The 15,882-nt window shown below is 38.9% G+C and overlaps 1 protein-coding gene across 1 annotated transcript in view; it reads left to right on the forward strand.

Moving 5' to 3' along the window:
* Nucleotides 1-753: 753 nt before the first annotated feature.
* Nucleotides 754-15,882, forward strand: part of LOC103182279 (adhesion G protein-coupled receptor F5-like) — a 40,121-nt gene continuing 24,992 nt past the window's right edge. Inside the window, 3 exon segments of the mRNA XM_007899227.2 lie at nucleotides 754-928; nucleotides 14,712-14,838; nucleotides 15,403-15,469. Coding sequence (XP_007897418.2) covers nucleotides 14,740-14,838; nucleotides 15,403-15,469 — 166 coding nt within the window. The 5' untranslated portion in view covers nucleotides 754-928; nucleotides 14,712-14,739.

Consider the following 15,882-nt stretch of genomic DNA (forward strand, 5'->3'; position numbering starts at 1 on the left):
TGAGACACTGCTGTGCGCAATTGGCTGCCATGTTTCACCCACAAAATATAGTCAATTCACTTTACAGTATATTCCGTGAAGCACTTTGAGATGTCTTAAAGACTTGCTAAAGCCCTATATCAAATAAGGATGATTAAGGAGTATTATAAATTAGACAATTTTAGCTGTTTAGATCTAGAAGTACCCCAACATACATTCTTTACCAATCTGCACCTAATAGTTTCCAGAAATGAGTAAGCAGGGTGTGTACTTTCTGGGAAGAGAGTGTGCATTCCATTCCAGTCGTGACAGTTTACCTGTGTAGGTGGGATGCATATAATTCTCAGTTTGGTTTCGCTACTCTTAAAGCATGGTGATTTATGGGTCAGACAAAAAAAAATTTAAAGTGGCCATTTAGCCCATGGAACCTGTTGTATAGAGTGAACTAGAGATTGCATTTCATGAACTTGTTAACAAATAATCCTTGCATTTGAAATAGTGTCTTTCATGCCAGGATGGCGAATTATGAAGGTTCACTGGATTTAGTCCCCCTCTCCTCCCCAGCAATATCTCACTGTGGATGTGAATAATATTATTGTTTACTGAGTGAAACAATTGCATTTATTATTATTTTAAATGAATTCATATTCAAAACAAAGGGGGAATAGTTGTGTTTGCTGGTTAGTGCTGTGTGAGTGCTTGTTTATGTCACATTCCTTTGGTGGTGTCCATTTCTAATCCCTACAGAAAATCTATCTTGCTTCTTTCAGTGGGCGGCACCTGACGGAGACTGATGTCACCGGGATTTTTTTTAACACATGACGGGGAAATAGTTTGAAAAACTAAGTTTGACTCCAGTCTAACGAAAGGCTTTCCCCACAGCAGCAGCAGCAAGGATCTTAACAGCGCACAGCATTGTAGAGTGAGAGGCTCGGGCTCAGTGAGGCAGGTAAGGAAGGGGCTGGGAATGGGCTCTTCAGTCACCTGCTTGCATTTCACCTGCTGAAGTTTCTGCTACAAGTTTTGGTCTCGATTTCTCGTCCCGATTTCCTGTTTGCAGAACATTTCTGATTGATGCTTCGAGGTTCATTGTTCTAGACCACGGCTGAGAGAACAGTTTGGCAGGAATCATAACTTAGGATATGAATGATTTTTTTACTGACTTTCACATGATAAAACATGCCATTGTTTGTGCCAGATTGCCTTACTGTTTACCTTACTGTGAACTTGTCTCAACGTCTTTTTGTTCTGTTTTCTTACCGACTCTTTTCAACAGGCAAATCAGCCTTGCTTTGCATCCGATAATAAATGAATGTAACATATCAAAATGAATTATAGAGAAGGAATTGCAGAATATATTCACAACAGTTAAAAACTTTGAATCCAGGTAACACTTGACCCAGGTAACACAGAGTTCTAATAAAGATCTACTGCTAGATTTCCATGCATTAAAAACCCAGTCGAAGACTGCATGAAGGAGATGGGTGACTCTCGATATTGACCCTAAACCTTGTATGATTTATACAAGAAAATGACTGGGGTGAATTGACTATAGGATAAATTAATAAAGGACAATGGTTTATAGTGAACCAGAGAACTGAGAGTTGGTAGGCCAACTGAAGACTGAAAGCAGCTTATAGCAGAATCAATGTGATATAAGTGGTCCGAAGCATTCTATGTGTAGGGTGCTAACTTAATTCAACCTATTGTTGCTATCTTTAGTTTCTTAGTACAGTGCTGGTGGTTTCCATTTTCCCTGTTTATTCCTCCGTTTTCCAGGTCAGAACATTGTACAAGTGGTGCCTTTTTCTCTTTCGGAGACTTTCAGAATATCAGCAGAATTTGCTTTGCATGCAAGAGGCCTGGGTTCGATTCCCGGCAGGGCGAAACCTTGGGCAGGTTTCCTTACTTCACACGATTGATAATAATTCCTCAAAAAAATGAAAAAAAAATTGGTCATTTCAATCCTCAACTGTTTGTGGGACACTGCTGTGTGCAATTGCCTGCCACGTTTTGCCCACAAAAATACAGTCAATTCACTTTACAGTCTATTCTGTGAAGCGCTTTGAGATGTCGAGAAGAAGTGAAAAGCACTATATCAAATGCAAGGATTATTATTTATTATTATTATAATTGTATTATTAGGTATCAGCTAAGTGGAAATGTTATTGGCAATGTCATGAATATTGTACCATATTATTCCTAAGTATACATTTGTTCAAAAAGCTACTGTTGATCTACATGTATGAGAAGTCGTACCTATGTGAAAGGCACTATATTAAAGTAAATTGTTGTTGCTGCGTATGTAGAAAAGTGTGAGGTGGTACATTTTGGTAGAAGGAATAAGGAAGTCACATACATCCTGGAAAATAAAAACCTAAATGGGGAGAGGAGCAAAGGCATCTAGGCTGTACATACAAACAATTCACTAAAAGTAGCAACACAGGTTAATAAGCCCATAAAAAAGCAAACCAGGCATTGGGGTTCATTTCTAGAGGGATAGAGATGAAAAGCAGGGAAGTTGTGGTTAGACCACACTTAGAATACTGTGTGCAGTTCTGGTCCCCACATTATAGAAGGGATGTATAGGCACTGGAGAGGGTGCAAAGGAGATTCACAAGGATGATCCCAGAACTGAGAGGTTATACCTATCAGGAAAGGCTGAACTTACTTGGACTCTTTTCTCCTGAAAGGAGGAGGATAAGGGGTGATCTGATAGAGGTCTTTAAAATGATGAAAGGTTTTGATAGGGTAGACATAGGGAAGATATTTCCACTTGTGGGGGAGACCAAAACCAGGGCCCATCAATATAAAATGGTCACAAATAGATCAAATAGGGAAGTTAGAAGAAATTTCTTCACACAGAGAATAGCGGAAATGTGGAACATGATACCATAAGGAGTTGTTGAGGCAAATAGCATATATGTATTTAAAGGAAAGCTAGATTGGTACATGAGGGAGAAATGAATAGAAGGTTATCCTTGAAGACTTAGCTGAGGAAGGGCAGGAGGAGGCTCATGTGGAGCACAAACACCGGCATAGACCAGTTGGGCTGAATGGCCTGTTTCTGTGCTGTGTATTCTAACACATTCTAATGTATGTGGGTGTGTTGTGTTACAGGGTGAGTGAGGTATGTATTCTTCATTGACAAGTGTTGGTATGGGAGGAATAGCCTCTTTCAACTTCAGAAATATGTGATTGGAGGCATTCACTTCTATACTATCCAATGTGGTATGTAAGATTTCAAGTTCATAGTTGTATTTCAGCTTCAGCTTTGAAATGAAGGTTTGCGTCATGAGAATGCTATACGTACGTCATACTGGCATACATTAAATCACCTTTCAACACAAATGGATTAAGTGCCGGCACAAATGCCGCGTGGGATGGGGTGGGGGGGAGGTCATAAAACAGCTGGAGCCCGCTGAATGGAGGAGTGGGTTCGTAAGGTTGGAAGAGATTGCAGAGGTGAGGATGGGCAAGACTATGGAGGGGTTTAAGGTTAGGAACAGGATCTTCAATCCTATTTGATGGGGGGTGGGGAGCCAGTGGAGTCAGGTGAAGTTTGGTGTTGCGGAACCTATTGCGAGAAAGGATATGGGCTGCATGTCTCCTGTCCAACCTTCCTATGACCATACCTTCCATCACTTTCCCTTGCTATCCTCCTAGGCTCCCACCCCCAGCTTAGAAACCAAGTCAGACCGGTTTAACTTGTTTGATCCTACTGATGTGAAAGGCAACATTTAATGTGAATTTGAAATTTGCATTTTATTGTATCTACACAAGGGAGAGAGTGTGTAATTTATTGTGTATCACACTCCTCTTTCCCTGGAGGGACTAATTGCAGAGGGTTTTAGACATGGATGGTAAGAGCCCAGGCTTTGGTGCCCCAGAGTATGTGGTGGGTTTAATCGGCTAAAAACATTTAGCTTGGCATTGAAAGCACTGTTTGGCAAGTGTCCTGCTACATGTCCAACTAGGACCACCCTACACATTAGAGCTTTGATTTACATTCTTAATAGGAGCTGAATGACCCAATGATTGCTCTGCCCCTTCAGGTGCTGCTGATGCAGACCCATCAGGTTCAGGAATTGCCATAGAATATTGAGATGACATTCTGTTGGCAACCATGTTATCCTGGAGCTAGTTCAGCTCCAAGGATAAGCTGCTTACTTCTCACCCAAGTAGGGGTGATTATTTGACATAGACAAGAGCAGGTTTTAGCTCTGACTAGATGAAAGAAAGGTACCAGGAACTCAATCTAAGCAGGATTTTACAATCATATTCTCAATGAGTATATGGGGAGCGCAGGGGCACAACCTGAGTGGAAATCAATTTCCTTCCCCCTTTTACTTGAGCAGACTACTTATGCTCTTCACATTATTAGCATGAGCAATGTAAAATACAACAACAAATTGCATTTATATAGCACCTTTCATTTTTGGAGGATGTCTCAAGGTGCTGGACAGTCAAAGATTTGCACCCAAGCTGGGGGTTGGAATCGAGAGGGGTGGAGGGCAAGGGTAGGAGGATGATCAAAGGTGCTTCAAGGAGGAAGGCGTTGAAATGAGCCTTCAAGGAGGCAAGGGAGTGGACGAGGCAAAGGGATTCCGGGATGGTGTTCCAGAAAATGGGAGCAGAAAGGCTGAAGGCCCGACTCCTGATGATAGGGCGGCACGGTGGGGGACATGGAGCAGGCAGAGGGTAGGGAGAGGACAGGTTGGTAAGGTTTAATAGAGTCACACTGGCAGGTCATAGTTAAATGTGCTTACTTGGTGCTCCCTGATTCCGAACAAGAGGGACACCTGAGCCTTGGTTACTGAACATGGATATTTGATGGATTCCATTAAACCATTTCAAACTCTTAAGAATCTTACACAGAAATATACATTTTCACTATAAAAAGCTGTGCACCAATACCTTTTTTTTTAAAGTCAACACTTTTGTTTATTAATCTCTTTTAGTATTTTCTCCTATTACCTCAGAAAAAATTACTATATATATATTTTCATTCAATATAAGGTGGGACAGCCCACAAAATATACAGTCAATTCACTTTACAGTATATATTCTGTGAAGTGATTTGAGACATCTCAACGACATAATAAGGTGCTATGTCTAATGCAAGGATTATTATTACGTATGCTTTGAAATACTTTGCACTTTGTGTGTTCTTTATATGTGTGTGCAGTGTAAGGCTGGCAGTTTAGAATATTCATTCACAAATAACAGTCACTACACTTTACAGTTTCTCCTGTGAAGCACTTTGAGACATCATCTGACGTGAAAATCGCTATACCAAAGGAAAATTATTACTTTTATATTCACTATAAAATGAAAATAAAGTAAGTATTTTACTTGCAAAGTAGAATCTAAGAAGTTGGGAGATTGAGGAAAACATGTTATACAATGTGGACAATGAGCGAAATTAAGCGACTAATGTAATATTGAATGAAATAAATTTGATACAACAGTGAGTGGAAAACAGATAATAGTTCCCTGGATGTGAAGTTTTCCCTGTGATTTTCCTACATTTCATCAGTGAAAACACACAAATATATTAAAAAAGCAATAAAATGTTAATATTTTACTGAGTGGAAAAGACATAATATGTGTAAGTGTTTGTTTTCTAAAACACTGCATCAGCTTATAGTGTAATTTGAGTAGTTCCCATAACTTATGGTAACATTCTAGGTTACCCAAGCACACAAGATTTGGTGGACTTGGGTAGAATTGGCAGCAAACACTAAAAGGTCCTCTCTAGCCTTGTTTGTTATTTTTTGGTATTTTGAATCCAGAGATCGATTAAATGTATGCAGATATGTAAACATTATGTAGCAAGACAGATTTGGCGTAGAATCAGAAAAACTGGCTGAACAAGAGCGAGAAGGAAATAAAATAGGGAGGGTTAAAAAGGGAAAAGGAAGTAAAATAGAGAGGGTCAAAAAGATACTGTATTCAAGGGGTAAAATAGACTGAAATACTGACTGCTGTTTTGTGGCGTGAAAGTGTGTTGAAGCTGATTGGCAAAAGATCATGGATGGGTTAGGTCAAGGTTAGGCCTCATCCGGCCTGGGTGATGATTTCATGTGGCCCATTTCTGACTATATTGTTTTACCTCCTGGTCTCACCTCTCTTTCGATCAGTCGCCGTGCGAAAAATGACATTAAGAGAAGCAGAGAGACAGACAGGAAGAGATCCTCAGTGGTAGGTAAGAGGCAGAAAATGACATAAAAAGATGCTCAATGGGAGTGCTTTTAAATGGTATTAAATAAATGTAAAGAAATAGAACGACACGTCTCAGTAAGAAATGCATGGCAGATGCGGAAAATGAAGGATATTGGCGTTCTGCTTCAAAAAAAACATTTTCCACAGTGTTATTATTTTGTTCATTATTAGGGCTATTAAATTATGTGCAGTTTGATTCACTTAATTATTTCTTTCACTTTTATCATTTACTCTGGATTTAAAGAATATTCTTGCATATATGTACTTTATTAATAAAAGTGTATTATTGTTTTTAAATTTTTATGAATTTTTACATTGTTTCCAACTTAAAGTTTGCATTGTTTCTAAAATAGAGTGAAATTAAGTAATACAGTTACACAATTTAAAACATAAGATTTCTATATGATTCTTAAGCTCAGAGTTCTGTAGCTCAGTACTCAGAGTGCTCATCTCGCAAGCGAGAGACTTGGGTTCGATTCCAGGCAGGGTGAAATGTTGGGCAAGTTTCCTTACTCCACATGTTTACTTGGCAGTAAGTAGGAACCTGGTTGTTAGTCAATTGGCAGATCAATTTTCCGGGGGTAATAATTCCTTCAAAAAATATAATAATAAATTGGTCACTTCTATCCACAATTGTTTGTGGGACACTGCTGTGCACAATTGGCTGCCGCGTTTTACCCGCAAAATATAGTCAATTCACTTTACAGTATATTCTGTGAAGTGCTTTGAGACGTCTTGAAGATGTAAAGAGGCACATTTATCAATTTATGCAAGGATTATTGTTATTATAATTTATTACAAATATTGCTTATGTGGCCTGAAGACTTTGCTCGTATCTGGTCATCAGCAGCCAAAAGATAAGACTCCCTGAGTTAGGTAAATGGAAGATAATTGTCTTGTTAAGATTTTCAGTTCTCACAGCTTAGTGAGTCGGGTTGATGAACCAGTTTTACTTTATATTTTCACGGACAGGAAAAGCTAGATACAAAATAACTGGAAAACTATGAATGCAATTTCATATCTCATTCATGCAATTTGGTTTACAAATCAACACACAACACTTTGGAATGCTTGATGTATCTTTTTAAAGCAAAAGTAGATTAAATATTAACAAGATCCAAAATTAAGCTCAACAAAGAACCATATCATAATAATAATAAACCTTATATTTCATGTTGAAAGTGCTTCACAGGATTTTCTGTAAAGTGTGATGATTGTATTTGTATGTGAATATACAGTAATACAGAACTCTCTGGATTTCCATTTTATTTCCTGATTCCCTTTGGTGTGAAAACCATAAGGTATAAGTAAAAATTAAACTGAAATGTTGGAAAGTATAAAGAAAATGATTTACAAAACACTGTACAACACAGAGGTTGATAACGTAATGGATTTCACACTGTCTTGACTCTAGGGTTTTGGGTTCAAATTCAATCAAGTGAGGTAAAAGTTTTATGCGTCTGCTAAGAAAGATCTGCATAGCCTCAATGCAGTTCTTAGTAGGGTGGGGCTGTAACACAAATTACTTATAATTTGGCCCTTAATTGACAGTCGCACTCAGAGCAACCACAAGCAAAGCTATTAGTCAAATAGAAACGTCACATAGACACAGGAGATGTTTTTCTGCGGCTGACATCAAGGAACATATTGAGGGTTATTTTCTGTTCCCACCCCCCACCCCATTACAAAACAGTGACATGAGACTACATAGGAGCTGTAGAGATGCATTTCCCTTTGTCACTCCATCATGTCACAGATGATATTGTACTGAACATGGTGACGGATCATTAGCTGCCATAAAAATGATGGCACTCGCACCAATCCTCTGGATATCTAAATAGTTAAACATTTGTACTGAATACAATTAAGTACTTCCAAATACAATTATCATAATTTTTCCACATGTTTCAGTTGTTGGTCACTGTAGAAAAAAACACATGGGGTAATAGGTCTTTGTGGAGACCATGAAGAGATGAAGCTCTTTTTTTTATTATATTCTATTATATAGCTCTATTTATATTTGCAAGGTGAATGAATAATAACTCTTTCAATAAGGTCACTTCTAAGAACCAAAATCTAACTTGCAAGCAATTATGCTTTAAATTTGTTATGCAAGTCATGAAATATTGAATTTAATCAAAAATATACAGCAGAAATGCAATAAATCATTTGTTAAGGGTGTGCAAAACTAGGTAATTTGCAATGTATGCCTTTCATTCCAATCACCTGCTTATCCCTGTTTTACAGTAATTCAAATATCTATCCACGGGTCACCTTAGGGATTTGGAAAGATAAAAGCTATTACCTGTATTTTAGAAGGCAGTATTTTCAGCAGTTTATGGATACTATCTCTTTTCACAGTATCATTGTAACAATACAGTATCACAGGATCATTTTAACAATATAGACAAAGGATATGCAAATGGTATTTGCAAGTCTACTGAAACAGTAAAATCCTCTGGAGGGTATCTGGTTTATTCAAAAAACAGTTTTGTCAGACAAAATGTATATAAGGGAGATTATCTTCATTTATTTATTGACAGCTTTGACTGATGTCTTAGTTTATTATGAAAAAATGAAATTATATTTTCTCTTTTATTGTAATTTTGATTTAGGTTGTGATAATTGTTTGCCTTCCCTTAAAATAATAATAATAATCCTTGCATTTGATATAACACATTATCAATATACTGTAAAGTGTAATGATTATTTTATGAGTGAAATTATTTCACTTCTCTCCTCTTCTCCAGTGATTATTACCTTGTTCCATTTCAAATAGGCTTTTTTTAATCAAAAGCCTTCATGTACAGCCACGTTGCTCAGTACACCAGTGAAATTTTAAATATTGATGAAATGTGATACATGGTGTGAAGCTTTGAGCTACAATATGTAGCATTCTGCTCCCAGTCCATCAACAGCAATTTCTACTGCTTGTGTACTTGTCTATAGCAGCTGAGTGAGGAGAGGTCAGTGAAGTGTAAGTGTAAGACACTTACTATCTAGGCTCATATATGAAAATGGCTACTTGGTTGGGGTCTTGGAGGGCAACCAGTGGCCAATTTGCAAGGTACATCCCTCCAGGGAGAGAGGGCATATTCCATACGTAGGAAAATTTCCATGTGTAGATAACATTCAAATATACATCTGATGTGGAAGGTGCTATTTAAATGCAATTTGTTGCTTGTGTTGTTGTGGGGAAGCTCTATTTGATTTACAACAGCAACAACAAGATTCCATTTATTGAGCGCCTTTCACGTCGGGAGGACGTCCCAAGGCGCTGTAGATTTAGGAATTGGAACTGAGCCAGAGTAGGTAAGAGATTTAAAGGTCGAACTCCCAAGAGGTAACGATCAAACATACTGAAGGTTAAGATTAGAAAACTACTCAATTATTATGACCTGAGGAGTGAACCAGCTGACGTAAACTCAAGTTTTTAAAAAAAAGCTTGGTCAGTCAGTAGCACTCTCATCTCCGAATCAGAAGGTTATAGGTTCAAGCCCCACTTAGAGACTTGGAATCCATCAGGTCGATGCTGACACTGCAAAACAGGATTGAGGACAGTGTCGCATTGTTGGAGGCGCTGTCCTTTGAATGAGACATGAAACCAAATTCCCATCTGCCTATTCAGGTGATATTAAAGATCCCATGGCACTACTCAAAAAGAGATGGGAATTTCTCCTGGTGTGCTGGCCAACAGTTCCCCCAAAATGAAATGGGTCATTGTTTCATGACTGTTTGTGAGACATTGCTTTGCAGAAAAGGCTGCCACACTTGCCCACAAAATATGGCCTCATCACTTTACAGTATAGCCTGTGAAGTGCTTTGAGACATCTTGATAACACGATAAGGCATAATATCAAATGTAAATTTAGATTTTTTAAATCTAAGATTCAAAACATTTGCGAGACATCTCAAAGTGTTTCACAGAATATACTGTAAAGTGAATTGACTGTATTTTGTGGACGAAACATGGCAGCCAATTATTATATTATAATCACTGATTTAAGATGATTCCAAGAAGAATGAAAGGGGAGTTCGTAAAAAGTTCTTTGCCAGAGAGCGTTTGAATTGTGATTTCCCCCTCTGCCACATTTCCACTGCATGGGTATGAAACACTGTTTCTTAAAACCACTTCAGGGTGTTGTCAGGAGCAGGGCATTTACATAGCACTTTTCAGGTTGGGAAGACATCTCAAAGTGTTTGACATTGCTGCCTGGGCACCCAAGTAGGTTGTGGGAACCGAGGGGGGTGGGAGGTGAAAGATGCCAAAACCAAGGTCAAAGAGGTGCATCTTGAGACATACTTTGAACATGGGAATGAAGGGAGGGAGTCAGAAGGACTCTAGGATGGATGTCCAGAGTGGGCTGGGGGTGGGGAATCATAATCATTTCCCTTGATATAATTATTTCATGGTGAGGTGAGCCTAAACATCTGGATGTCCTGGTCCTCAGATAAGTCTGAGTAGTTCAGGGCTGTCCAAACATTTTTTCTTACTAATTTCGCTCCCGCTTTGTCCTCCAGTATTAATACCTCTATTCCCCTGATTTGTTGCAATCACCCCCTTTGTTTTGCATCAGTAACACCTCTTTAACCCATTATCCCCTGTCCTCTACCAAAAGGGATTTGAACATGAGTGTGAGGATCTTGAAGTCGTTCCATTCGGTGTTGGGGAGCCAGTGGAGTCTGGCCAGAACTGGTGGGATGTGGGTTCGGAGTTTGTTCCGGGTCAGTATGCAGACGGCAGAGTTCTGAATGAGCTGTTTTTTTTGAATAGTGGAGCTGGGGAGACCAGCGAGGAGTGCGTTTGAGTAATCCAGCCGGGAAGTGACAAACACATGCACAAGGTTTCGGCTGCATTTGGTGTAAGGTATGATCAGAGGCGGGCAATGTGGCGGAGGTGGAAGAAGGTGGTCAGGAACTGGTTGTGGGGGAGGAGGGACAGCTGGGGGTCGAACCTGATGCCTTGACTGTGCACTGGTTCAGTGAGTCTGAGGGAGAGCCCAGGGAAGTTGAGGAGATTAGATCTGCAGGAGTGAAGACATTTTTCGGGAGCCAAGGAGTATGGGTTCCGTCTTGTCCACATTCAGCTGCAGGATGTTTTAATGTGAGTGTGTCTGAGTTCTGAAAATCAAAGTACTCAGTATTGTTACCAGATCTACTATTTAATTTCTTTCAACTAACAACCCCCACTCTTTCTTTGGTTTTCATATCTTTCACAAGCATGTCTCACCTGTATAGCCACATCCCCCTGGAGAATGAGTTCTCTCACTGGGTTTCCCCATTTTGACAGCAGATTTAGAAATGTTCTGTGTTATTTTGTTATCCCGGTCGCTGGCTGCGTCCATTTTTACTTACCTTAATCTAAGAATAAAACCTTAGTCCGTTGGCCTGCTTTAGTGCTCTCAAGCCCCACACATTTGGGCACCAAGTGAGACGGTTCTATCACCCTTATATGTACACCCATGATATGGCTTGCTCTCCCTCGCAGTGTACTGGATGACCTTTGTGTTCAGTCTTCGCAAGTCCCTATAACTAGATGTAAATTGACTAATGAATTCTTCCATGGCGACAGGCACTACCAATTACTATTTAAATTATAGCATATTGGGAAGCTTTAACGACAGCAACAACAACAAAATTACATTTACATTGCGCCTTTCACGTCGGGAGGATGTCCCAGTCAACCAGAAGTTTGTTTTACACCTCTGTGACCTAGGCTGAACCTGTTTGTTTATGCCCTCTTTTGATTTATACAGAAAGCTCGAGTTAAGCATGGTTAACTGAGCTCAACAGAATTTTAATGTAACTTCGATGAAATCCACAACCCTCGGCATTAAGTCTTAAATGACACAATAAGTGTCAACAAACATAACTATGAGATAACAAACATTAATCACACTTAACACTACACATGCTAGCAGCCACTTGTAATAATAATAATAATCCTTGCATTTGATTTAGCGCCTTATCACATCTTCTGGATGTCTCAAAGTGCTTCACAGAATATACTGTAAAGTGAATTGACTGTATATTTGTGGGCGAAACTCGGCAGCCAATTGTACACAGCTGTGTCCCACAAACAGTCGTGGATTGAAGTGACCAATTTATTATTGGGTTTTTTTCTTGAGGAATTATTATCAGGCATGTGCAGTAAGGAAACTTGCCCAAGGTTTCACTCTGCTGGGAATTGAACCAGGTCTCTCACTTGCAAAGCAAATGCTCTAATCACTGAGCTACAGGACTCCACAAAAGATGATGCTCCGCCCGGGAATCAAACCTGGGTCGCAAGAATGGAAATCTTGCATGATACCACTACACCAGCAGTGTAATGAAATTAATGTAAAGTGCACGAAGAATCATCCCCTGACTCCTACTCATCAATAGTCAGAACACGTATCTTTGTTGTCATCAGATAGAAAAATAGTGACCATGGCGCTCATTCTTTATTGGCATTGAGCCCCTCCCTGAATTAGGATATCCAATGGTAATTGTATAGCACCAATTACTTGCTGTAATTGGCTTCCTATCATAGAGCAGATCGACTTCAAGATCCTTGCTCTAGTGTTTAAATCCCTCCATTCCTTGGCGCCCCCTTATCTCCAACCTCCTCTCTCATCACAGCACTACCCACTGCCTCTACTCTACTGACTCCAGCCTCCTCCTTGTCCCTCAAATCCTCCACTCCAGCAGTGGTGGCTGTGCTATCAGCCACTACGCCCCGAAGCTATGGAACTCCCTCCCTCAATCCCTTCCCCTTGTCCCCTTTTTCCCCATTTTCAGGTTGTGCCTGAAGCCCTTCCTCTTCAACCGTGCCTATGGTCATCTTCCCCCTCCCCCAGGCTCTGCATCTGCCTCCGCCATTGTTAAGCGCTCTGAGATACCGACCAGCGTGGAGAGTGCTGTATAAATTCAAGTTGTTATTGTTGTTCTGACTCATCCCCGAACTACTCTTAATAATAGACATTCCCCAGTTTAAACAGCAGACAAACCGTGCGTTGGATGTAGTTTTTCAGAAATTGCAACTCACTTCCGTCAACACCAACCATAACTAACGAGTTTAATTCACATTGTGAAAATCTGACTGTATTGCTTATAAATTCAAACTATCAGGGGAACAGGTGTCACGGGCTAGCATGCTGGCCTTTCACTGTTGGGATCGGGGTCTGATTCCAGTTAAAGCTGCTGGAGTGAAAATCTTTATATTTGGCTATCTCCCTTTTAGCCCATGTGGAAATGAAGATAGCTCCAGTAGGTGTCATCTTATTAGTATTTAAAAGTTATTTAACTTTTAAGAGCCCCAAGATGGGATAATGTGGTAAATGGAAGATGTGCTGGTGTAAGAAGGTACTTTTCAGACTACAGGTTAGAATACAGGAAGCTGTACTTTGTTCCAAGTAACCTAGAAGTACTCAATGCTGACACTGAGTTCACAAAATGCAAGTCTTCCATTTCCGAGAACTAACATACATAGCTTTGTCAAGCACAAAATGCATTAATAAACACATTTTATCTACTTTGAAAAGTTAATATAGCTCCATACTTCTCTGTAAGTTTGCATTACAGGTGACATATTACAGATCTCATTCTGGCAATTCATTAATGTTGGCATTGCTCTATAAAGTAGTCTGATTATTTAAAAGATTATAATTGGTTAAGTCTAGTAGACCTGATTAGATACGAGTATGTACTAGAAAACTTTCCTGTAGTATCTCAGTAGGGTTCTCATACGATACGTATTTTCAATAACATTTCTGTACTGTATTTTATTGTTCACTTCCTTGTAATTCTTTTCGACTTTCACTGTTGACTTTTCACTGATCCCCACAATTGTGGGGAAGTTACTGGAGTCTCTTATCAGGGACAGAGTGACTGAGCATTTGGACTAGTATGACCTAATCAAAGAGAGTCAGCATGGATTTGTGAAGGGTTAGTCAATTCTTATGAATTTAATTGATTTTTTTGAGGAGGTTGGACTTGAATTTATAGAATACTTCCTATGTATTTCTCTGACAACAAGCATTCGTAAAAACCCAGAGACTTTTGTGGAGTACCTTTAAAAATTAATCAGTTTGGATGAAAATCTGTTTCTCTCAAGGATTGTCTTTTGTTAATGCTTACCTGGTAAAGAAACAAAATTTCTCTTGTATTTGAGAAAGCTCACAAAACATACAGTTACAGCACTATATAGCAAAATCCTGTGAAGCACTTTGAGATGTCCATCTGACTCGAAAGGCACGATACCAAATATAAATATTATTATTAAGCAAAGTGTTGAGGCAGCTTATAAGCGTTTTGTTAATACTTTTGCACCATTTTTAATGAAAAGAGGAATGCTCACTGATAAAAATGGATACAACATTTTGAAAATAGGCCAGTGCTTCATTGGGAATTATTAGAAGTTTTAAGCTATTTCCTCATATTAAAATGCATTCAGAAGCAGGCAATAAAAGTTTTATTTTCAAATAGTCACTGTATTTTTCCCCCCCAACAAACATTCTTTGTTTCAGCATTTCCTTGATTCTGAACATTTCCATAATGGCACTTCGGACCATCTTACTTTGCCTATTCCTGTTAATTGCCTGCAAGTATTCAGAAAATGAAGGACATCGGAAGAATTCAAAACGTCATGTTCCAGTGAGTAGCTAACTTCCTTAAGTTCTGTAGCTCAGTTGTTAGAGCTCTCGCCTCGCAAGCAGGTAGAACTGGGTTCGATGCATTGGGCAAGTTTTCTTACTTCACATGCCTCTGTTTACCTAGCAGTAAGTTAGAGCCCATTTTTTATTCGATTGGCAGATTGCTTTTCCGGGAGTAATAATTCCTTAAAAAAAAAATTTGTTCTTCAATCCACGACTGTTTGTGGGACACTGCTGTGTGCAGTTGTCTGCCGCGTTTCACTGACAAAGCACACAGTCAATTCACTTTACAGCATATTCTGTGAAGCGCTTTGAGACGTGATAAAGCGCTATATCAAATATAAAGATTAATATTATTGTTACAATGCTTCACAATATAATCACACTTACCATTATTTGATGTTACAGATGTTGATCTGAAGGTTGCAGTCAAACTAAACTGAAACATAGTTCCAGCATGTTTGATACACTGATAATGTAACGCTCTTCCCACTTTAAACTCACTTTAACAGCGGTTGCATATACTAATGCTGTTCAATCTAAGTAACCAGAATATATTATTTAGGTAGAAGATGGATTGATAAGAAAAGACTATACTATTCAAAAACATCACAACAGGCAGAAAAGAGCTGGTAAGAAATTACTAAGTCATTTTCAATCTAGGAGTTTTCTTAAGATCAAGACAAAGTGTGAATTTGATTTGCTGATATATGTTCTACAAAGTCTACAGTTTGGTTGAAGATATCATGTTAGTATTTGAAGTAATACTAGGGGCCGAATGGCCTACTCCTGCTCCTAATTCCTATGTTCCTTTGTAATAAAATAATTCTACTTCAATGTGTGGTTAACCAAGTATATTATTAAGATAAATAGCTATTATAAGAAGTTCCTGAAGGTCTGAACTGCAGCATGTTTAGAATCCATTTCAGTGAAATCCTTTAAGTAAAGCCTTTACTTTTCACCTAACCATTGACTCGTTTTTTTTAAATCAGTGTTTGCAATTTGCAACATACTTGTCAACTTTAAATTTTGACGTCCAATCTCA

This window comes from Callorhinchus milii, unplaced genomic scaffold, assembly GCF_018977255.1.
Source record: "Callorhinchus milii isolate IMCB2004 unplaced genomic scaffold, IMCB_Cmil_1.0 Scaffold3, whole genome shotgun sequence".
In the NCBI taxonomy this organism is placed as follows: domain Eukaryota; kingdom Metazoa; phylum Chordata; class Chondrichthyes; order Chimaeriformes; family Callorhinchidae; genus Callorhinchus; species Callorhinchus milii.